Source organism: Sus scrofa, chromosome 1 (assembly GCF_054392235.1).
Source record: "Sus scrofa isolate SSC_HxYL_T2T_F1_AM1 chromosome 1, Sscrofa_HxYL_maternal_Yorkshire_Landrace_v2.0, whole genome shotgun sequence".
NCBI classification, from domain to species: domain Eukaryota; kingdom Metazoa; phylum Chordata; class Mammalia; order Artiodactyla; family Suidae; genus Sus; species Sus scrofa.
The window spans coordinates 25,683,095-25,707,723 of NC_139383.1; the positions used below are offsets into that span (position 1 = coordinate 25,683,095).

The following is a 24,629-nucleotide window of genomic DNA, read 5'->3' on the forward strand; positions in this document are numbered from 1 at the left end:
GGGAACTAAAGCGCCCAGTCGTTGGGCCCCGACGGCCCCAAGCAACAGCTGTGTGGCCCAGAAGTCAAGAGCTTTACCTCTGGGAAGTGGCGGAGAGACCAGGCTCCAGGCACAGCCTCCTCGTGGGACTGCGTTGCGCCTTGAAAGCAGAACCCAGGCTGCAGCTCGGGGAGGGGGCGGGGCCGCAGCGCGCCGTCTCTATGGACACCGGACAACACGGCCCTGCCCCACGCAGCCGGCGGGCAGTACCCACGCCTCGGCCTGAGGTGCGGGAGGGATGCTTGGCGACCCCACCTTCCCGGCTGGAGGCCCCAGAAGCCCGGCGGACCACGCCCCCCTCTCCATGGTTGCACCAGTTTCTAGCTTGGCCCGCGTTTACGCTCCTTTATCACCCTCCACGGAGTCTCCCAAAGGATCCGGCGCCTCATTGGGAGCCCAATAAGACCTAGAAGACGCGGAACTGAGGGGCCAGACCCCAAGAAGAGACGGGGATCCTGAAGCCAACGTTTGGTTGGTCTCAAAGAAAGCCAGCAGTTTTAAGACTGTGTGATGGGAAAGATGGGGGGTTTCCTCAGCAGATCTTCAGAGTATTTTAATACTTATTACTGCCAATTTTCACATTACACAGGATGTACCAAAACCAAAACAGTCCTTCTTAGTTTCTAATGGTTCTGGTCAAAATACCTTTTAAGTATTTATTGTGAATCTTGTAAATTTTTTTCTTTTAAAAAGATGAATAGTTACTGCCAAGGAAGGATGTTCACAACAGGAAAAGCAGGTTAGGAAACCATATGGATAGTACTACCTAATTTTTGTAAATAAACATCTAAGAAGTCTATAAGTATGTAAACAGATGTTTAAAATGATTTGCTCTGGTAGTATCCTTTTTTTAAAAAAAAAAAAATTATTTTTTAGGCCCCACCCGGGGCATATGGAGGTTCCCAGGCTAGGGGTCAAATCAGAGCTGCAGCTGCAGGCCTACACCACAGCAATGCCAGATCCAAGCGGTGTCTGTGACCTACCCCATGGCTCACGGCAATGCCGGATCCTTAACCCACTGATCGAGGCCAGTGATCAAACCCGCGGCCTCATGAATATTAGTTAGGTTCATTAGCCTCTGAGCCACGACAGGAACTTTTTTTTTTTAAATGCCTGCACTTGCGGCATAAGGAAGTTCCCAGGCCAGGGATTGAACCCCACCTGCTTGTAGTCGGATTCCTAACCCAGTGCACCATGATGGGAACTCTGGTAGTACTTTTTAAAAGTCATCTGTAATTAAAATTTTTCTGTAATAAATATGCAACATCTATATAATATTTTATTCTAATAAGGTTTTATTCTAAGCACCTCATTTTTTCTTCTGTTGTCTTTAACACATGTTTAAGTAGTGTGAAAGGATACTAATTAGATACACTAAAAACTTGTTACCTAGGACCCACATGGGGTTCTTGACACAAAGGACAAAGGAACCAACTGAATAAACAAGGTCAATCTGCTGCCCTGCAGCTAATCCATGGGGAAACAGCTTTTGCTGTACTGTCTCAGGACCCATCCAAAAAAAACGTATCAAGTGGCAAATTTACCTTTTGCTGTCAGACCCTAGAAGGTTTTTTTTTTTTTTTTTCAGGACTCCCTATTCGCTCAACCTAAGAGAAAAGTTTTGAAGGTTGCATTTAATGTTCTGGTGGTTTTCATTTTTAAAAGGGGTATTAAAAAGACTGATTAGACAAACTAATCAAACTTCTTTGAATACAGAATGCCAAAAATTACAAAAATTGAGATTTTAAAAAATAGTGTTCAATGGGTCCCCATCGTTCATCTCCAATTGGGTGCTTATTTCTGTGGCCTGGAAATAAGGAGGAAGAAGTATGGGCCTATTCTACAAAGGTGAAGGCAATTGAGCTACAAATGGATAAACAAAAGGTGGTCTATCCATACAGTGGAATGTAATTTGGCCAGGAAAAAAAGTCTGATACATGGATGAACCCTGAAACCTTGAAAACATTATACTAAGAAGCCAGTCACAGAAGACCATGTATTATATGATTCCATTGGTAGAAAATGTCCAGAATAGGCAAATCCATAGAAACAGGAAGTAGATTATTGTTGCCAAGGGCTGAGGGGTTTGGGAGATAGGGAGTGACAGCTGATGAGTTTCTTTCTAAGGTGATGAAGACATTCCAGAATTAAATCATGGTGATGGATGCACAACTCTGAATCTACATCACTGAATTGAATGCTTTAAAAAGGGTGAATTTTATGGCATATGAATCATTTCAATAAAGCCGTTTAAAAGCTAATGTTAATAAACTACTGTTTGCTGAACATTAGCTCATGTCAGCCAAGCACCATATGTGTACTTTTAAACGTCCTCCTCATAACCACCAGTACAAGTTGGTTATTAACCTTTTCCCAACTGAAAAACAAAAATTACAACAGAAGTGAATAAACACACATGAACCCAAAGCTAAGGAGCAGCGTGGGGGTTCATACCAAGGTCTAAGTAAGGTCAAAGCCCATGCCTGGGAGCTCCCGTTGTGGCTTAGCTGACACAGTGTCTGTGAGGATGCAGTCTGATCCCTGGCCTCCTTCAGCGGGTAAAGGATCTGGTGTAGCTGTGGCTGTGGCCTACAGCTGCAGCTCCAATTTGATCCCTAGCCCGGGAACTTACATATAACAGTTGTGCGGGCCTAAAAAGAAGAAGGAAAAAAAAAAAAAAAAGCCCATGCTCTTTTCATTACAATATTTAATGTGTACAAGGTGCATGATTGCAAGAACCTCCAATTTTCTAAACATAGTTTACCCTTGAGGACTGAACCCTTGTATTCCCAGATTGAAGGTTATAGGTTACTCCAAAACAGACAAAGAGATGAATTTAAAACAATCACTTTATTAAAAATAGCAAATTTCGCAAATAATCATTAAACATTTTATTGTCACTGGCCGTTGGAAAACACGCCAGGCGTGTCTATTGATTGTCTACTGTAAACTGAAGCTGGGCTGCCACGAAAAGCCTGTGCACCATCAACTTGGGACCAACAGTGGAATAAGTTTGGTGAGCTCAGGAAGGATAGATCCTTCAGCCCTATCAACATTTAGCACAACACATTTCAAGTATAACCCCATAAGGCAACAATATAAAGCATAGCAGCAAAAGCTCTGTATCACATTTCCTGATTAAGCCTTCAACAAGGCCTAGGCCTCCAGTTACGGTGAATTATGGCACGTTAACTAAAAGCAGCATGTGAAAGCAATCACTGCACTTGCACTTTGATTACTTTAATTCCTTATTGTGGAAGATGATTCTGCTACTGGATTCAGCTGGAAAGTAAAGGATGCTGCTTTTCTTCAAACCACGAGAAAGCAAGTGCACTTCATTTTAGCTGGTAGAAGTGTTTGGAACATCTTGAGCATCTGCCAAATGTAGTTTCTGTCTGAATTCGTCAGTTAAGAAGATTTTCATTCTCTAATGGGTACTCCTTTTACATTCCTAGAAATTACATTCAAGAGCTAAAAGACAGATTTAAAAAAAAAAAAAAGGAAACATGTTTAAAGGGAAAGTGCCTACGCTGCTACCGAGAAACTTGGATGTAGTAAGGCAAACTTTAAATGTAGTGAAGTAATTTACTATGTCTAGAATTTGAAGACTTAAAAAAAAATCACTGAATCAAGACTATGTTCCAGATTCTAATAGCGCACAGAATTATTTTTATGCAGCAAGAATCATTTGCATGGCATGAAGCTGATTAGAGGCAATATGAAAGCTTGGTGGATTAAAAAATTCATTTGAGAAAACACCAATTTACCATCCCTGGGAAGATAATTTCCTTGTAAAAGTTCAAAGGAATAAAAGGAAATCACCAGAGCTCTAAAATCTTTCCTATAATCCTCTGCATTATCCTTCAAGAAGACTGGAAATAGGATGGAGTTCTTGCATATTTTATTCTCTTCCTGTCTAATAAATGCCTTTTATTTTCCTCTTTCATCTATATGATCCAATTACCACCTATTTTTCAAGACTCAAGTCAAACAATGATCTGGATATATTGAGGACAACTAAATGCTAGAAATACATGTATGGCCGAGGTTTGCAAAAATGTACAGACATGAGCTCTGCCATCAAAGATATTCTTGTTCAGTTGGAAGGCTGAGACTTAACACATATAAAAACAACAGATAATGACATAAGGCAAAATGCTAGTCTGAGGTCCAAGCAAAATGCTCTATGGAAGTAGTCAGCTTGATAAGGAGAAGGAGGCCAGAGCAACTCTAGGTAGAAAGTACAACCTGAACAAGGGCCTTAAGGTGAGCATGAACTTGGGCATCCAGACTGCTTTTAGACATCCAGAGAGCCAACTTGGTAGGAATGAAAAATAAAACAGGATGTATAGGGTGTGATCAAATTATTGAGAGACTTTAAAAAGTCTGACGTGGTAAAAAACAAAACAAAAACAAAAACAAAAACTTAGTAAGAAACAGGAACGGCAAGGAGTTCCCATCGTGGCTCAGTGGAAATGAATCTGACTAGCATCCATGAGGATGCACTTTTGATCCTGTGTTGCTGTGAGCTGTGGTATAGGTCGCAGATGTGGCTTGGATCTAGTGTTGCTGTGGTGTAGGCCTTCATATGCCACAGGTGAGGTCTTAAAAAGGCGCAAAAAAAAAAAAAAAAAACAGGAATGGCAAAATCAAAGTCATGTTTTAGGAAGAGTAATTTAGTGGCAATGTCTAAAGTCTATAGCAGTACTGTCCAACAGAAATATAATGTAAGGTCCAGATATCATTTTAAAATAGGTTTTATTTATACTAATTGGGAAATTATCACTTCAACATGTAATCATTATAAAAATATTAAGATACTTTGCATTCTTTTCATTCTAAATCTCTGAGATCAGATTGCACAATATACTTATAGCCCATTTCAATCCATATTAGTCAGTAGTGACTTGGCTAGTGGCTGCCATATTGAACAGTGCAGCTCTAAACTTTCTAGAGAACAGAAATTTGAAAGATTATGGAATCAGGTGACGAGGGTAGAGAATATAGGAAGAATACAAAACAGAACTGATAATGCCTGGCAACTGATTGTAATTATTAAATGGCAAATGATTTCATGTCCCTGTCCAGGCTAAATGGCAGACAGTGCCATTACAGATTAGCAATGGCTGCCATAGTAACAGAAGGGATTTTAAAATAATCTTGATGATTAAAATAACAGAGGCACTGAGGGCAGAAAGGAAAATTAGAAGGGGAAAGTATGAGCACAGAGAGAACATTTTTTTTTCCCTTGCTTTTTAGGACTGCACCCGTGGCATATGGAGGTTCCCAGGCTAGGGTTGAATGGGAGCTACAGCTGCCAGCCTATGCCACAGCCACAGCAGCACCAGATCCGAGCCATGTCTGAGACCTACACCATAGCTCATGGCAATGCTGGATCCCTAACCCACTAAGCAAGGCCAGAGATGGAACCCCAAACCTCATGGTTCCTAGTCAGATTTGTTTCCGCTGAGCCACGATGGGAACTCCAGAGAGAAAATTTATTACAGATGAGAAAACTAGAGTTGCCAGACTTTGCTCCAGGTTACACAGCTGCTTACTAAGATTTGAAAAAAATGCAATCCAAAGCCCATGTTCCTGTATTCCACCACCGTACCCTCTTTAACTGTGGGGGCTGAATTGAGGAAAGTGTGAAACAAGTAAGTCCAAATGTTTAACAAGAACTCAGCTAAGAGGATAGGGATTACATAAGTGTCATAAGCAGAATAGAAAGTATAGAATATAAACTTAAAATGAATACAGAGGAAAGAACCAGGAACTACACCTTAAAAAAGCCCCCTCATTAACTCATATCTTACCCCCATAGTAAAGTCTCTCTTGGCAATGACATTCTCTATTAATGTCTCCCTACCATTTATGTGGTTCTCAAAACTGTATTTTCTTAGTAGCGCTGTGAGTATAATACCACTTACTTTCAAGGGTAGGACCAAATGAGATAATGTATGTCGAATCCTTCATACGATGCTGGGCAAACAGCAGGTATTTGAAAAGGTTAACTATTAATTACTATTACCGGATTTGTATATAGCTTCCTATTTTTCACTGTTGTTACTATACAGTTCAACAGTTAATAACAGTATATATTATAGCAATAATAGTAATTTTTATATGCTACATGGTTGGGAAATTTTCATATATACTAGTATATATATATGAAAATTTCATGCAGCAATTAACCTAGATTACAGAGGACACACTGAGCTTTTAAACAATCTGTGCAAGGTTACATTAACAAAATGTAGAACCAGGAGTTCCCGTCGTGGCGCAGTGGTTAATGAATCCGATTAGGAACCATGAGGTTGCGGGTTCGGTTCCTGCCCTTGCTCAGCGGGTTAAGGATCCGGCGTTGCCGTGAGCTGCGGTGTAGGTTGCAGACGCGGCTCAGATCCCGTGTTGCTGTGGCTCTGGCGCAGGCCAGTGGCTACAGCTCCGATTGGACCCCTAGCCTGGGAACCTCCACATGCCACGGGAGCGGCCCAAGAAATAGCAAAAAGACCAAAAAATAAATAAATAAATAAAATGTAGAACCAAATTTAAAAAATCAAATCTCTTGACTCTATAACCCGTATTCTTTTTACTACCTCATTATTTGGTTCAAAGAGCTGTCTTAACTCTCACAGATGTCTTACCTCTCATACCTGTCTTACTTGTATTTTATAGGCAGGATTTCTTACTGTCCTTAGACATCTCACATTGTGCCTATTGCTATGTTCAAAAATACATTTTGAAAAGTTCCTGAAATAATTGCTCTAAATCGAAATGTCAAAATCTGAATATTTAATCTGTGCCTTGGTGATCTCCTTTAAGCTAATCCTACAAAACACATACATCTAAAATACTGTATATTGGAGTTCCTGTCGTGGCACAGTGGCTAATGAATCTAACTAGGAACCATGAGGTTTCGGGTCCCTGGCCTCGCTCACTGGGTTAAGGATCCGGCGTTGCCGTGAGCTGTGGTGTAAGTTGAAGACGCGGCTCGGATCCCAAGTTGCTGTGGCCGTGGTGTAGGCTGGCAGCTACAGCTCCGATTCGACCCCTAGCCTGGGAACCTCCATATGCTGAGGGAGCAGCCCTAGGAAGGGCAAAAAGACAAAATAGATAAATAAATAAAATCAAATACTGTATATAATAATATTAAATTTAATATAGGACATTATTTCTGCTATCCAACTTCCATTTAGCTTAAGAATCTAAGATTTGAAATAATTAATATGGCAACTAGCTTAATCCTTAATTCACTTGGTTAAAACTTTCTAAAAAATTTGTCTTAAAATTTCAAAAACAATACAAAACAAAACACACACACACACACAAATCAGCATACAACTAGGAAATTCCATTTACAAACCAAAGGGAAAAAAAAGATGGCCCCAGTAAATAGATTTCTTCACCTGATTGGGACTATTCACCAAAAATTATAATCTGTAAACTTTTCATGTTGATGTTAAGCAAAGGATACATCGAAGAATTCAATTCTTCTAGCTGTAACACAAAGAAATAAATTTATTTTTATAAGATAAATATCATAAGTAATTGTTTCCATGCATTATTAAATAAATGATTTCTCATTTAAGCTTTCCTTAAATGAAAAAGCAAAATATTGGAGTTCCCGTCATGGCTCAGCGGAAACAATCTGACTGGTATCTATGAGGACACAGGTTCAATCCCTGGCCTTGCTCAATAGGTTACGGATCCCGTATTGCTGTGAGCTATGGTATAGGTCACAGACGCGGCTCAGATCTGGCATTGCTGTGACTGTGGCGTAGGCCACTGGTTGCAGCTCCAATTTGATCCCTAGCCTGGGAACCTGCATATGCCACAAGTGTGGCCCTAAAAAAAAACCAAAAAAAAAAGGCAAAATATTATAGAAAAACCTTTCTAAAAATTTTCAGACAAGGGAGATTCACTTATACAAAAATAATGCTTAATTATAGTCATCTCTAATAGTTTTTAAAAGAAAAAAGCTGCCATTTTAATGACTGAAATCTTTAAAAACATTATGAATTACAAAAAGATTTCACATGATACTCAGTTTTAGTATGAGGTAAAATTAACCACCCCTATTTTACAAAGAGGAAAACCTGAGTTACATCAAAACTAAACTGCCCCAAATTATACAACTCTATGTAGATCCTGGACTAAACAAGGGCTTTCTGGTTTCAAATTCAGTTTTCAACACACACTGCAATCACGAAAGTGTAGGTTTGAAATTGTAAAAGTACAGGCATACAATTTCTCTCACATTTACTTATACAAAAGTTAGAGAAAAGCAACAGAAAGTAACCATTTCTGCTGCTGGTGACTATGAAATCTGAAACTAAAGCATGTTGAATTCAACTTTTTTATTTTTGTTCCAAAAAAGATTTAAAAAGGCAAATTTGGGAGTTCCCATTGTGGTGCAGCAGAAATGAATCCAACTAGGAACCATGAGGTTGCAGGTTCAATCCCTGGCCTTGCTCAGTGGATTAAGGATCTGGCGTTGCTGTGAGCTGTGGTGTAGGTCACAGACACGGCTCGGATCTGGCGCTGCTGTGTCTGTGACATAGGCCAGCAGCTGTAGCTGCGATTAGACCCCTAGCCTAGGAACTTCCATGTGCCATGAATATAGCCCTAAAAAGCAAATAAAATAAAATACAATAAAGAGGCAAACTTAATGAACACTTTTTCAGTATAAGGATTATATATGATCTTATGGGTGAACTGTGTCCTCCCAAATTCATAAATTTTAGTCCTAACCCCTAATACTTCAGCATGTGACTATATTTGGAGATAGGTTCTGAAAAGAAGGAATTACGTTAAAGTGAAATCATCAGGATGGACCCTAATCCAATATGATTAGTGTCCTGACAAAAGAGGACCTGTGGGCATAGGCACCCACACAGGGATGGAGAATACGATGTGAACACGAAGATGGCCAAGGACCCAACCCTGCTGACACCCTGATTTCCAGCTCTCAGCCTCCAGAACTGTGAGAAGATAAATTTCTGTTGCTTGAGCCACCCAGTGTGTGGTAGTTTGTTATGGCCACCCTAGCAAGTAAATACACATGGTAACCCACTAAATTACCATCAATACCAAACACGGTGTAAGTAACTACCATCAGCCAAATAATGCAAAATGTATTAATCATGCCAGGGTCTTCTGACATACTGTCTTCTATATTTTAATATTTTATCAATGTCCAGAAGCAAATATTTTAGATTTACCAGTATCTCAGAAAATATGCTAAATGTAAATACAATTTCCTCTGAACATATGTCTTCTAAGAAAAGAACATGGATGGAACTTGAAAACATTACACTAAGTGAAAGAATCCAGAAGTAAAAAGCCAGATACTTTATGATTCCATTTCTATGAAATGTCCAGAATGGACAAATCTATAGATTGGTGGTTGCTAGGGGAAGGGGGAGGGGAGAACCAAGAGGACCAGGGTTTCTTTGCGGAGTGATGAAACGTGTGGAGATTAGACAGTGGTGATATCTGCCCAACATTGTGAATATACTAAAAATCACTAAATTGTAATACTTTAAAGTGGTTACAATGGTGAATTTTATCTCAATAAAAATTTCTATCGAGAAAAAGTAAAGAAAGAGGACTGTACTCACATCAGACAGAAGCCTATCGAGATTGGAGTCACTGGCTGCTTTTCTCTTATCCTCAGGAAGTTCCTCTAACTCTCCATAGAGCTCCAAATTCAAGCGAGCTAATTTCTCTTGCATTCCCCGAACATGTTCCATCTGTTCAATGGAACATTCATTTCCTGGGGGAACATTCCAGAACATCAATAGAGATTAGGATAGGCCAAACTGACTGTCTTGAGGAAAAACTTCTAAATTCTAGGTGCTTAAAAGAAATTAGTTTTCTTTCTTTTGTAAATTACATTGCTAATAACTGTATATTTTCTACATAAAATTATATATCAACTTTCTGGCCAGGGAAACGATGACAAACCAAAAAAAGATCATGGGTATTAAAAAATCACATAGAAAAAACTGTTTAAATAAAATCACCCCTTAGGTGGTAAAAAAAAAAATTCAATAGTAATGTCATATATAGAAGTGTTAACATTATTTGCATACCAGTTGAAAACTTCCATTAGAATTGAGTAACCCAGAGTTCCCGTCATGGCTCAGTGGAAATGAATCCAACTAGAAACCTTGAGGTTGCAGGTTCGATCCCTGGCCTCGCTCAGTGGGTTAAGGATCTGGCGTTGCTGTGAGCTGCGGTGTGATTTGCAGATGTGGCTCGGATCTGGTGCTTCTGTGGCTCTGGCATAGGCCAGTGCTACAGCTCTGATTCGACCCCTAGCCTGCGAACCTCCATATGCCAGGAGTGTGGCCCTAAAAAGAAAAAAGAAAAAAAAAAAAAAAAAGAATTGAGTAACCCAACATTTTATAATAATTCAAATGAAATTAAGAGTTCCTATAAGAATTTCAACCATGAATCATTTTACCAACCATGTATTCCTTCTCTTGCAAACGTAAACAAAAATATTTATAAAGCATGAAGAATGTAATGAAACATGAGAAACACAACATATACATAGTAGTGGAAGACAATTTATTGCTAAAGGATAGGTCATTACTTATTGACTAAATATTACATCACTTATTGACTAGAGTCCTCTGAGGGAGCATTATCTGCCCAGAGTAACTAATATATATATATATATAGATAGATAGATAGATAGATAATATATACTTTCCTTCAGTTTAAGTACAGCCTCTACCACCTCTTAATATTATCATTTATTTTCTAAAAAGCTGATTTTCTCAAGGTATAATATATTTCAGCTAAAGTACATAGCTTGAAGCAATATGAAACTGTACTGTATCTCCTCTCACCAGCTTCATAAACTATGTTACATTAAGAACTACTAATAATTTTGGGAGTTCCTGTCGTGGCGCAGTAGTTAACGAATCCGACTAGGCACCATGAGGTTGCGGGTTCGATCCCTGCCCTTGCTCAGTGGGTTAACGATCCGGCATTGCCGTGAGCTGTGGTGTAGGTCGCAGATGAGGCTGGGATCCTGCGTTGCTGTGGCTCTGGCGTAGGCCAGGGGCTACAGCTCCGATTCAACCCCTAGCCTGGGAACCTCCATATGACGCAGGAGCGGCCCAAGAAATAGCAAAAAGACAAAAAAAAAAAAAAAAAGAACTACTAATAATTTTGAAGCTAGCAACAGTTCTTTCAAAATCATCCTTTCTTCAAAGTAAAAATATCTCACTTCCTCTATTTTAATGTTTTTCAACAATTAGTAACCTGGGAGTTCAAGTGGAAGAATAACACGAGATACATACGCGCGCACACACACACACATAAAGACATATTTAGAGAGGAAAACAATATGGAGTAAAAATATAGAGGTAGACATCATAAAGGAAAAGAGAAGAGATTCAGGGGATAGGTCAAGGTCACCTAACATGAGAACAACAGAATCTCCAAAAGGATAAAAAGGAACAGATGGAGGAGAAATAAATGACCAAAGGAAGAAATGTACCCTGAGACGAAAGATGAGTTGGCAGATATGACGGGCTCACTGATTCCCAGCAGGGGTGATACAGTCATAAGCATATTCTGGTTAATGCTTAAAACTTTAAGAATAAAGAAAAAAAATCTTTCAAGACTGAAAAAAATTACTTCATAAGAAAGAATCCAACTGGCAATCAACTTCTCATCTGCAATGCTTATGAAGAGCAAACCATCAAATAACAGAGACTTTGATCCAAGAATATAAAGTCACTTAAGAGTTAGGGCAGGAAGGGTGTTAGGGAGAAAGTGAAAAAGTAAAAGTGATCCAAGGATTATATCTCAAGGGTGAGAAAGGAGGAGGGGGAAAGTGAAGTTATTCTAAAGATCACCTTACAGGGATGGGGTAAAGCAAGGAGGAAGGGATATCATAAAATATCTTTGTGGGAATTCCCTTGTGACACAGCAGGTTAAAGATATGGTGTTGTCACTGCTGTGGCTCTAGTTGCTGCTATAGCTCAGGTTCAATCCCTGGCCCAGGAACTTCCACATCCACGGCCAAAAAAAAAAAGAGAAAGAAACCTTTTGAAATAAATACGTTTTCATTTTTTTATTTTATTTTATTTTTTCTTTTTAGGGCCACACCTACAGCATATGGAGGTTCCCAGACTAGGGGTTGAATCGGAGCTGTAGCCACTGGTCTGCGCCACAGCCACAGCAAAGCCAAATCCGAGCCCCAACTGCAACCTACACCACAGCTCACAGCAATGCTGGATCCTTAATCCACTGAGCAGGCCAGGGATCGAACCTATGTCCTCAGGGATACTAGTCAGATTCGTTTCTGCTGAGCCACAATGGGAACTCCAAATATGTGTTTTTAAATGTCTTCTTTTCAAATAATAGTATAAGCATGACTAGAAACCCAGAAACTATTTAAAAAAAAGAATATTTGAATATCCAAAAATTAAAAATTTTTAGCAACTAAATGTCCAATAGAGGGTCAGATGAAGAAGATGTGGTACAACTATACAATGAAATATTACTCAGCTGCAAAACAAGAATGAAATAATGTCATTTTCAGCAACATGGATGGACCTAGAGATTATCATATTAAGTGAAGTAAGTCTGACAAGCACAAATATCATATGAGGATGTAACTAGAGACTCTCCTACTGAGTGAAGTAAGTCAGAAAGAGAAAGGCAAATACCATATGATATCACTTATATCTGGAATCTAATATATAGCACAAAGGGACCTTTCCACAGAAAAGAAAATCATGGACTTGGAGAACAGACTTGTGGTTGCCAAGGGGGAGAGGAAGGGAGTGGGATGGACTGGGAGTCTGGGGTTAATAGATGCAGACTGTTGCCTTTGGAATGGATGGGCAATGAGATCCTGCTGTATGGCCCTGGGAACAATGTCTAATCACTTCTGATGAATCTATACATGTATGTGTAACTGGGTCAACATGCTGTACAGTAGAAAATAGAACACTGTAAACCAGCTATAATGAAAAAAAATTAAAAAAAAAAAGAATCCAAAAAAGCCCACCAAAAACAAATATATGAGATCACTAGTATGTGAAATCTAAAAAAAAGTGATAGAAAATAACTTACAGAACAGAAACAGACTCAAAGATTTTGAAACCAAATTCATGGTTACCAAAGGGGAAATGAGGTGCAGAAGGAATAAATTAGGGGTTTGGGATTGACACATACACACGACTACATACAAAATAGACAGGTAACAAGGACCTACTGTATAGCACAGGGAAATCCACTCAATATTGTGTAATAGCCTACATGGGAAAAGAATCTGAAAAAGAATGGATATATATATAACTGATTTACTTTGCTGTACACCTGAAACTAACACAACTTTATAAGTCAACTATAGTCCAATAAAATTTATTTTTAAAAAATTAAAAACTTTTACAAGGTTAAGTATAATCCACAGACACACTAAAAAATGGTAAAAAATGAAAAAAAAAATACAAAGGCCAGAGGGTTAGCACCTAAAAATACAAAATGGGCTCTTAGTAAATAAAAATGACAACAACAACAAAGGATAAACAACCAAATAGAAAATTGAGTAAAGGTCTTGAAAAAGAGAAATCCAACTGCTCAACAAACATTCATGGATATTCAAAAATTCAACATTAATAAAAGAAATCTCACTTTCTATCAAAAGACAGGCAAAAAAAAAAAAAAAGACTGGTAATACCCATTGCTGGTGTGCATTCAGGGAAAAGAGTTCTTTCATAAATTACTCATGAGGGAGTTCCTATTGTGGCTCAGCGGTAACAAAGCCAACTAGTATCAATGAGGATGTGGGTTTGATCCCTGGCTTCGCTCAGTGGGTTAAGGATCTGGCATTGCCATGAGCTTCAGTGCAGGTTGCAGATGTGGTTCAGAACTGGTGTTGCTGTGGCTGTGGTGTAGGCCGGCACCTGCAACTCAGATGCAACCCCTAGCCTGGGAACTTCCACATGCTGCAGGTGCGGCCCTAAAATGACATAAATAAATAGATAGATAGACAAATAACTCAGGAAAACTAGACTTATGATAGCTTTTTTGAAAAGCCATCTGGATACTTTGATTGAAATTAAAATTACATATATGCATTGACCCAGGACTCCCACTCCTGGGAAGCCATCCCAAAGAAATAAAAACATCCACATAAGGATATATTAAAATGATGTTCACCACACCACTGAGTTTAGTTCCAAACTGGAGACAAAGTAAATGCCTTTCCACAGAGAAATGGCTGAATTTGTCTATTCATAACTTGGAGATTATGTAACTATTTAAAAAAAAGCATTGAAACTATACCAAGTGACAGAGAGTTTAGTGAGACATTGCTTAGTTAGAAAGCAAGACACTGACAAGTTACTATTTGTATAAAACAACAAAAACAAAAATATTTGTGTGTGTGTGTGTGTGTATGGTTAACTGGTTGAGTTAGGGGGAAGCAGAGGGAATAAAGGGGGAAGGGAAGGGATAGGAAAGCCTGGGAACTTCCATGTGCCACAGGTACTGCCCTCAAAAGCAAAAAAAAAAAAAAAAAAAAAAAAATTCTGTGACAAATGAAATCCAGGATGATTGTGTTTTATGCCTCCGGACTCTTTTTACCCTAAATAAAAGAAAATGACACTTTAGAAAGGAATTGCAAAATGTATGCAGAAAATAGGATGCAAACATCTTGAAAAGAAAAAAAGTAGAGAGAAACATCTATGGATTACCAAACGCTTGGAGTTTTCCAGAATGGAAGTCATTCAAAAGGCTGAGGAGCCCCCTCTCCATCTCCTGGACATCGGAGACATCGGTGAGAAAGGAGTGTTGGATCGGGGTTGACTGAGCGCCTTTGCCTTCTCCACCCTGAGGTTTGGCCTTTTCTTTCATCACTCTGTAAAAAGGATGCAGTGAAAAATTAACTGCAGTTCTCCTGTGGTGCAGTGGGTTAAGGATCTGATTTCCATCCTTGCTATGGCCCAGCTTTGATCCCTGGCCCCGGGAACTTCTGCATGACAAAGGCACAGCCAAAAACTTTAAAAAGAGAGAACTATAGTTTTTCAGGCTGTTCTAGATTAAGCAAAATTAGTGAATTAAATGGAATTTCCCTTAAAAATAAGATTATTAGAATAAAATCAATACTAAATAAAACCAGTAATCTCAAGCCAGAAACCAAAAGAACCCCTTTTCAATCTGATAATGTATTCAAAAAAAACCCTCAGAATTTGTGGTGTTTTTCATCTAGTCCTTACTAGAAGGTTCTTTTCCAAGTGTCTCTGGCTATGTCCCTTTTGTCTCTCAGAGAGAGTGTGAGGTCATCAAGGCAGCAATCTTGTTTTTTGTGTAAACTCGTGGCTACAGATGCTTACAGCATCTTCCTTAACCGATTCTCATGATAAGCTTGTAATTGGAAGTTTATTTAATCATAAGTATCTAGAGGACTGAGATTATGAAATGCTTTTTCTCTAAAGATATTATCCTGCTTTTCAAATATCTAATACTATAAAATACATACATGCAGCAGTAAGACAACACATTTAAACTTGCCCCCCAGTTTCCTTTAAAGCTTAAGACAAATGATGTTCACCAAATATTAATAATGATTACTTCTAGGTGTGGGATTTTAGTGCTCTTTTCTTTCTTCTTTGAACTCTTCCTGTGTTTAAATAGTTACAATAAATACAAATAATTTCTACTAAAACAATGAATTCACTCTTTTTAAAAATAAAACTACCAAAGCACAAACACTCAGCTTTTAAAAAACAACTATTATATCTCTTTTCCATATTTGGCTAGCTCATCAACTCTGTCTACAAGTTTTCTTGCTCTGTGTGTTTTTTTTTTTTTTTTTTAAGGGCTGCAGCTATAGCATATGAAGTTTACAGGCTAGGGACTGAATCAGAGCTGCAGCTGCTGGCCTACACCACAGCCACAGCAATGCCAGATCTGAGTCTTGTCTGTGACCCACACCACATTCCTAGGCAATGCCGGATTCTTAACCCCCTGAGCGAGGCCAAGGATCAAACCGGCATCCTCATGGATGCTAGTCGGGTTCATTTCTGCTGAGCCACAACGGAAACTCCCCCAACTTTTTTTTTTCCCTCTCTGGGTATTTTAATATGAGACAAAGTAAGGGCCTTAAAACCAATCATTCATTTTGCATTTTCTAATCTCTTACATTGTTATCTTCAAAAAAAATTTTTTTTTTTTTTGTCTTTTGTTGTTGTTGTTGTTGCTATTTCTTGGGCCGCTTCCGCGGCATATGGAGGTTCCCAGGCTAGGGGTCAAATCGGAGCCGTAGCCACCGGCCTAGGCCAGAGCCACAGCAACGCAGGATCCGAGCCGCGTCTGCAACCTACACCACAGCTCACGGCAACGCCGGATCCTTAACCCACTGAGCAAGGGCAGGGACCGAACCCGCAACCTCATGGTTCCTAGTCGGATTCGTTAACCACTGCGCCACGTCGGGAACTCCTCAAAAAAATTTTTTAAACCACATACTATGTGGCTTGATTGTTTTAAAAGTAAAGCCAAGAGAAAAAAAAATGTTAGAGGAATTAAAGAATTTAGTATGCATTTTAGTAGCATTTTGCTAAGATAAAGTGAAAGAAAAGAATTCACCTTTTTAACTTTGGTCGCTGTGAAGTTGACTGGGATGCAGGATTTGAAAACCCTGTGCTTTTACTAACTGGAATGGCATTTTTTTTGGCATTAACAACCTGAGTAGAGTGGGCACTAAAAGACTTAGGACTCCTCCTCTTCACTTTGCGCTCCTCCATTGTTTTAAGTTCCTTATTGCACCAAGGCCAGCTTCTTATGACCTAAGGAAAGACAGCAAAATCATACACATAGTTGCAATATGCCAAAATGAAGGAGGTTCGAAAGCCCACTTCATGGACTGAAAGAGGATCAAGATTTCAGAGGTCATTAGAGGAAGTTAGAATAAGGATCCCTTAAGTTGAATCTATAGGACTATATACACAGAAGCCCTAAGCAAAGCTGCCTGTTAGACAAAAACTTTTTTCACCATTTTCTTTATTCATTCATCCCACAAATATTTACTTTCTTCCACATGTCAGGAACAATTCTGGGCATTGGGACGATGGTATTGAACAAGACAAAGTCCCTGCCTTCAAAATACCTACATTATTATAGAAGGAGAACAACACATAATAAACACTAAACAAACCATCCACGTGATAGACCCAGCCTGACTCAAGCTTTAGGTGGCCTTTAGGTCTCCCTTCTAATGTGTATTCTTTGAAAAACCAACTAGATTCAAACAGGTGCATAACTGACAGTGTATCTTCATTTTAACTAGGGACTAGAAACCTTATTTCAACTACTAAGCAGAAACAGTTTCTGGCCAGAGATAATACTGATTCTAGTTCCTTGGTCAAGTGAAGTTATGTATGTAAAGTTAAACATGCTCCATGACTATTTTGAATTTACTTTCTCCACCCTTTTCCCAGGAAACATGAAACTTTATTATATGTGTTTTATTTTGCCAACATCAAAAAAGTTACACTATGAAGTTACTCTTGGCGGATATTTGTAAAGGCTTCTATTTATCCAGTACTGTCCCTTAATTTAACCAGCTTTATTTCTCTTACGGCCATCCATCTAAAAATATCCTTCCAGGAGTTCCCATTGTGGCTCAGTGGTTAACGAATTTGACTAGGAACCATGAGGTTGTGGGTTCCATCCCTGGCCTTGCTCAGTGGGTTAAGGATCCAGCGTTGCTGTGATCTGTGGTGTAGGTTGCAGACTCGGCTCGGATCCCACGTTGCTGTGGCTCTGGCGTAGGCCTTTGGCTACAGCTCTGATTAGACCCCTAGCCTGGGAACCTCCATATGCAGTGGGAACGGCCCTAGAAAAGGCAAAAAAAAAATAATAATAATAATAATAATAATAATAATAACAATATCCTTCCACATTTCTTTTTTATTTATGCACAAATATTAAATTATATTTCTGCATGTATCATAAGATGAGAAATTTATATGGCTCTTCACCTTATCAGACTATAAAGTGCCTTAGGTACATTAGACCTCTTATTGTATGTTGTGTTGAATTTAATCATGCTATGACCCTTGAAAAAAGACTCAAATTCATTGATGTCACTCCTAAAGTAATTACTTGAGAATTTTAATGAAAACAGATTTTTCTGCCATTGCCTGGACTCAGTGCAACTAGCACTGTTATTTAAACCACTGGCTTAGGCTAACTCTAGACAATCAAAACTAGAGCTAGGATACCTCCAAAGAACCAAAGGTTGTAAAGGAAAGGCTCTATTGACCAGTCTATAATTTCAGATAACAAAAGTAAATCCGCTTAAATCCTGGCTAACAATTTTTCCTTTTAGAAGCATTTTTAGTAACAGAACAGACATTTTGGAGTTGTTTCAGCATGCAAAATAAATGTTAAAATAACTAAATAGAGAAGATGGGATATCCATTCTGCAGAAAGGCAAGGATCTGTATAAATTTATGATAGATATAAACACATTGGTCTTTAAATTTAATGATGCTTATACACAGTTGGTGATACAAAAAGAGAAAAAAAAACAAAACAGAAGGTAAAGCAATGCAAATAAACCATTCTAAACTAAGATGTTTTGAAGGGCCAGTGCTTAAAAATAACCCCCCCCCTTTTTTTTTCTTTTTTGGTAAGGTAACATTACTAGCACAAGAGCACCGAAATCCTTCTTGCATACCAAGCAACAAGGAACGTTTCAGAGAAGGCCTTCATAAACTGCTTGTAGTCTAACTCACACATTAGTTTGAGGCAGGAATTCACAACCCCCAGGCAGGACCGCCAGGAATCCCTCTGTACATTACCTTATTTCCCTCCCCCAAGGAGCGGAGCTGAAACCACCCTTCGCCCCCTAGAATTCAGTAATGGCTAGAGTGGATCGGGGAAGGGGCTTACAGGTGGACACTGAGGGAGTGGCTGTGCTTCCACTTCATACCTCAGGAAGAAGGGGATCGGGGTCCTCTTCCTCAGCTTGCAAAGACTCCGGGGCCTCCGAAGCCACCGCCGCAGCTGCAGCCGCCAATGCTACCGCCGCAGCTTGAGCTGGGGTCACATCCCGGACCTCGCGCCTCCACAGTGAGCTTTGTTTACGGAAGTGACGTTAGGAGGCGGAGCCTCCGTGCCCTAGGCGCGAGCCTGGCCTTTTCCTGTTCCGCCAATGCCGCTCTCGTTTCCGCCCCTGGGACCGCATTGCTTCCCATGTCCCGCCTTCAGCTGTACCTTTGGCGAGCTTGGAAAGGAGAACCCATAGCTTGGCTTTTATTTTGGGGTCTGTGGCCCACAAGAAGTGAGCGTGAGGGGCGGTGGTGGAGGGAAAAACCGGAAGTGCAGTACCCTTTCCGGAAGTTGCCCCATCCCCTCGGTGTGTATCAGCGTCCACGCACTACAACTCCCAGAATGCTGTTCGAGCAAGTTTGGAGGCGGAACCAGAGTGTCGCCATAGCAACTATCCCGGAGAGTTTCTGACACATCGCCGGCATTTGGCAAGGTAACCTACTTTTGTCTTGGAAGCCAGCGTGAAAAACTGATTCTGTTTAGCGATCCCGATGCAGAGCCCCTAAATGAAATTCTCTTACTGCTGCTATATAGGTACCGTTTAGGCCCTTGAAAGAAGTTATCTCACTACAATCTATAAGCTGGGTGTGAGAAATACCCGTTTTAGAAGTGAGGACTCTGAAAGTCAGAACTGCTAATAAATCCAGGTCTCTCTGTCGCCAAGACACTTCACTACACGTACCGCCTCTGGAGAAGTAATTGACGTTTGAGAGAGATCGAACTTTCCTAACGGGGGGAGAATCCATGTATCATTCCCTAGTTTGGCTAGCCTTTCCTGTATCCGGGTTGCGGGTGGAAAGTTTTAGGTTCACTGACAGATTGAAGAGACTGGAGAGAACCACATACTTTCTCCTCATTTGCTAATGAGGAAACAGTATTAGAGGTTATATTAATGCCAAAGAGGCAGAGCAAAGACGAACGCAGTTGCCTTGGTTTCTAGTATATGTTCTTCTACTGCCACCCTTTCCATATTTTAAAATTCTGAAATGTTTTAAAAAGAAAAACAGAGTAAACATTCACTCACCCACTGTCCAGAATGAACGGATGTTACATTTTGTCATTTTATATCTTTAAATGAAAGAAATAGGTTATTTGAATAAAGTAGGTGCCACCTATTTTCAATGCCACTCTCCTTCGGAGGGGCAACTCTGGTCTTATGTTTGAAATGCATTTTGCTAATCTAGGTTCGTATACTTTCATTATTACTAAGTATTTGTAAACTATATATAGAATAACTTTGAACTTTTGAAGTTTTATGCTATTATGTTTTGTGTATTGATCTACAACTTGCCTTCTCACCCAGTTCTATGTTTTTGAGATCTATGCACACTGATACAGATGGCTAGACTTCACTTGTCTTAACTATATAGTATTCTAATCAAATAGGCTTACCACACATTATTTGAGAATTCCCGTAGTGATGGATATTTAGGTTGTTTCCCATTTTTCACCATTACAAACAATACTCTTGGGTGCAATCTTCTCAATATCTTTTCTCAGTATCTCTTAACTCTTCTCTGAATTGTCTGATCTGGATAAGCAGAGCTTGCAAACTGGTGATTCACATGCTATTTAAATTTTTTTCAAATTAGTTGCTAACAATTGAAAGTGAAGAGATTAGGAGTTCCCATTGTAGCTCAGTGGGTTAAGGACCCAGCGTTGTTTCTTTGAGGATATGGGCTCGATCCCTGGCCTCGATCAGTGGGGTAAGGATCCTACATTGCTGCAAGCTGTGGCATGGGTCCCAGATACAGCTTGGATCCGGTATTGCGGTGGCTGTGGCATAGGTCTGAACCTGCAGCTCCAATTCGACCCCTAGTCTGGGAACTTCCATATGTTGCTGGTGCAGCCATAAAAGTGAAAAGCAAAAAAGTGAAGAAATGAAAAATGGATGTCATCTCATCTATTTGGCATCCCAGTAGCGGGAAGATCTGACTACTCTAGATCTTCCCTGTAGCCTGGCAGTAGTAGGTCAAGCTCAAGAGCGGCTGCCTCCTTCAGACCAGTTCAGGTGGTCTCCATTTTTCTCTAAGGCCCAGTGCACTTAGCACCCATCTGAGCTCTGGGATATTTGCATTTGCAGTACCTGATATAATGTAGGGGTGCAAGAAGGTACCCTTCCAAATGTACATAGTTCATGTATTCAAAGTTCTGTCCTGAGTCCCTGTTTTGGCCAGACACTGACGTAAGGGTCAGGGGGCATCCATGAACAAGATGGACAAGAGCTCCACGGTCAGAGATCTTATATTCCTAATAAAGGAGACAGACAGTAAATTAGTAGACAAATAAGGCAGTTTCACTTGGTGATAAGTGCTCTGAAATAGGAGCTAAAGGTCGTAGGGAGTTATTGTAAGGGGTGAGGGTACTGAAGATGGAGTGCCAGGGAAGGCCCTCCTGAAGAGGCAACACTGGGGAAGTTGAGATATGAATGAAGAAGCCAGCCATGGGATAATCTAGGGGAAGAGCGTTCTTTGACAAAGCACATGGCTAAACCATGGCCTTTAAGCACAAAAGAGCTTGGCATGTTTGAGGAAGCAAGGGGTCGATGTGGCTGGATTGTACTGACTTGGGGACAGAGTGACATGAGGTAGAGTCATAGAGGTACAATTTCTAATGTGATTGATTGATTGATTGATGTATTTATTTTCCTGTTTAGGGCCACACCTATAGCATATGGAGGTTCCCAGGCTAGGGGTCGAATCAGAGCTATAGCTGCTGGCTTACACCACAGACACAGCATCACAGCATCCGAGCTGCATCTACAACTTACTCCATAGCTCACGGCAACGCCAGATCCTTAACCCACAGCAAGGACAGGGATCAAACCTGCATCCTCATGGAATGTGGTTTATTTTATTTGAAATTTAGAATTGAAAGAAATTTTGTACTTTGAGACATTAGATTTTCCTTCGTACTGCAAAAATTCTGCTTTGGGTTGTTAAATGCACTTTGTGTAAATCAATCGGATACTTTGCTCCTAAAGAGAGTATATATTCCCAGGATATGAGCTGTGATCAACAAGATCACTCCCCTCCTCCCCTATTAACATACTCTAGAGTATGTTTTGGAGAATATTTTTCTTATGGAAAATTTCAAACATATCCCAAAGAAGACAGAACAGTATAATGAATCCCATGTGCCCATCATCTAGCTATTCACTCATGGCCAATCTTGTTTAGTTTATACCCCTTCTGCAACATTGTCCCCTCTTCAGTGATACATTGAAGCAAATCCCAGACCTCACGGAAACCATGCTGTTTCAGTATGGATCACTAAAAGACTTTTTAAAACTTTACCACAATATCACTATTATTCTTAAAACATCAGTAATTACTCTACCATTAAATATGCACTCAGTGTTCAAATTTCCATTAGAATTATAAGTGCCATGATTTTTTTTCATATTTTATTGAATCAGGAATGTTTTTGTGGAAGGCCCTCAGGTGGTGCATAGGTTTGGAAGTCACTGTTGTATATCCTCACTTATTGAATTAAAAGCATGAATTATCTGAGTCCTGTCATGACTCAGCTGTAATGAACCCGACTAGCATCCATGAGGACAAGGGTTCGATCCCTGGCTTTGCTCAGTTGGTTAAGGATCTGGTGTTGCCATGAGCTTTGGTGTAGGTTGCAGATGCAGCTCAGACCTGGCATTGCTGTGGCTGTGGCGAAGGCCACAGCTGTAGCTCCGACTCAGCCCCTAGCCTGGGAACTTCCATGTGCTATGGTGCAGCCCTAAAAAAGACAACAAACAAACATGAATCATCTTTCCCCTTGAAGTTACACTCTAAAGGAAAAGGCTGGTATCACAACCCAAATCAAATAGGTACTCTGAGTTCCTGGAAAAGAATCACCCACTTGTTGTCCCTTGTGTTTCTTCTAGGGAAGAGAATTTTGATTTTTGATTTTTAAACTTGGGAGTCTCTCCATCATTTGCTAAGTGTTTCTCCATCTCTTTTTCCTTTCATACCAGAAACCTAGGCCAAGATTGTTCAGACTCAATGCTTCTTTGCATGCCTGGGTCAGGAAACAGCTAGTAAAAAAGCCTTGAAGCAGAAATGAGCTTGCCATATTCATGGAACTGAAAGAATGCCCGTCAATGGGATGGTCTGGATTTCTTGTCTACTCTAAGATGTATATCTTGGGCATTAGTGAAAGGGCTCTAAAATAAACACGAGAGCCTTGTAATTGTATTTTACCTCTAAGTGCTTTGGAAAAAACAAACAAAAGGTAAACAACAGACCTGAAAAGTTACATACAGACTTAGCCATTTGCAAGATTCTCACATGAATGGTCTTTGATTAATTTGTCTTCCTCAATAGGCTTTAAGTTCCTTGAGGGCTGATATTATGTTTTATTTGATTCTTGTATCTTAAGCACATTGCATTGCACATTACAAAGAACATAAGGAAGGTGCTCTGTGAATGTATGTATTTTGAATGAATGAAGCTATCTGATTTTATTTCTGGAAGTAAAGTGAGTCATTTAATCATTCTTTAAACCCCCAAGTACACAGATGTAGGCCTAGTCATAATGCCAATCAAATGACATCACTAATGCCCAGACAGGTGCTCTTTTTTATGTAGCTAGGAGATGTGTTTGGTACCCAAGCCTTTGGACCAAGGGGTCTAATGAAGAAACTAATCCTGAAGCTTAGGGAAATTGTTGCCTGAGTAGTTATTTTGAAAACTTAATATTTGGGATAGTCAGTTTGTGATTCTATAGAATTAATGTTTTTTCTTTTTCTTTTTCTTTTTTTTGGTCTTTTTACCTTTTTCTAGGGCTGCACCCACAGCATATGGAGGTTTCCAGTCTAGGGGTCTAATCAGAGCTGTAGCCGCCAGCCTACACCAGAACCACAGCAACACGGGATCCTAGCCTCGTCTGCGACCTACACCACAGCTCACGGCAACGCCGGATCCTTAACCCACGGAGCAAGGCCAGGGATGGAACCCGCAACCTCATGGTTCCTAGTCAGATTCGTTAACCACTGAGCCACAGTGGGGACTCCCAAAATTAATGTTTTAATCGAATGTTTTATTCACACTTCCTTTTAAAGGCCTGGAGTAGTTAGTAGAATTAGAGAATGGTTATCAGCAAGATATGAGGATGAGTCATCCTTTCAATAGCCTTTCTCCAAGTTCTTGTCCTGGAAACACTCCAGCTCTAGAAGATGCCCTGTGTTATAGGCTTAGCCAGAAAACAAAGTATACCATGGACTAGCAAGCCTTTTCATCAGCTTTATCTCTTTTTGTTGAGTTTTAATTCAAGTAGCAGTGTTATCATGGAGTGCCACAAGATTGCTAGAAAATACCTGTAGAGACAGCTTATAGAAGAGCAGTAAAAGAGGAAGGAGGGAGGGAAGGACTAAAGAGTAAGAATGGCTTCCAGATTTATGTGCCTATCTACAAGGAAATTTTAAAATGTTACCTAAATCTTAAACTACTACCACTCTGTCCTTTAAAGAGTCACCGTAATTCCTGTCAATGGGGATGTAAATC

General features: G+C 39.8%; 3 protein-coding genes across 21 annotated transcripts in view; 1 reads left to right on the top strand and 2 right to left on the bottom strand.

Annotated features, from left to right (window-relative positions):
- ECT2L (epithelial cell transforming 2 like) overlaps positions 1 to 160 on the bottom strand; it is a 79,739-nt gene extending 79,579 nt beyond the window's left edge. For all 4 annotated transcript variants that reach the window (XR_014845391.1, XM_085025030.1, XM_021087372.2 and 1 more), the window contains exon 1: positions 78 to 160. The gene's annotated coding sequence lies outside the window, so the exon portion shown is untranslated. The remainder of the gene's footprint in view (positions 1 to 77) is intronic.
- Positions 161 to 2,870: 2,710 nt separating this feature from the next.
- On the bottom strand, positions 2,871 to 19,170 carry CCDC28A (coiled-coil domain containing 28A). Of its 9 annotated transcripts, none has more exons than XR_014818400.1 (6): positions 19,010 to 19,170; positions 16,660 to 16,859; positions 14,769 to 14,932; positions 9,663 to 9,817; positions 7,129 to 7,539; positions 2,871 to 5,330 (listed from the first exon to the last, which is right to left on the bottom strand). XR_014818400.1 is itself a non-coding variant. In XM_084981005.1 (6 exons), exons 2-5 carry the CDS (start codon positions 16,815 to 16,817, stop codon positions 7,459 to 7,461), a joined length of 558 nt encoding a protein of 185 aa, XP_084837131.1. In that variant the 5' UTR covers positions 16,818 to 16,859; positions 19,010 to 19,170; the 3' UTR covers positions 2,871 to 3,510; positions 7,449 to 7,458.
- A 332-nt stretch (positions 19,171 to 19,502) lies between these two features.
- Positions 19,503 to 24,629, top strand: part of NHSL1 (NHS like 1) — a 323,641-nt gene continuing 318,514 nt past the window's right edge. For all 8 annotated transcript variants that reach the window (XM_085024974.1, XM_085024988.1, XM_085024965.1 and 5 more), the window contains exon 1: positions 19,503 to 19,561. The gene's annotated coding sequence lies outside the window, so the exon portion shown is untranslated. The remainder of the gene's footprint in view (positions 19,562 to 24,629) is intronic.

Coding starts and splice junctions, on each gene's coding strand:
- CCDC28A (XM_084981005.1), bottom strand. CDS start 16,817: ATGGAGGAGCGCAAAGTGAAGAGGAGGAGTCCTAAGTCTTTTAGTGCC. Junction 14,933..16,659: donor CAGCGACCAAAGTTAAAAAG/GTGAATTCTTTT, acceptor TCCTTTTTACAG/AGTGATGAAAGAAAAGGCCA. Junction 7,540..9,662: donor TCGATAGGCTTCTGTCTGAT/GTGAGTACAGTC, acceptor TTTGTGTTACAG/CTAGAAGAATTGAATTCTTC.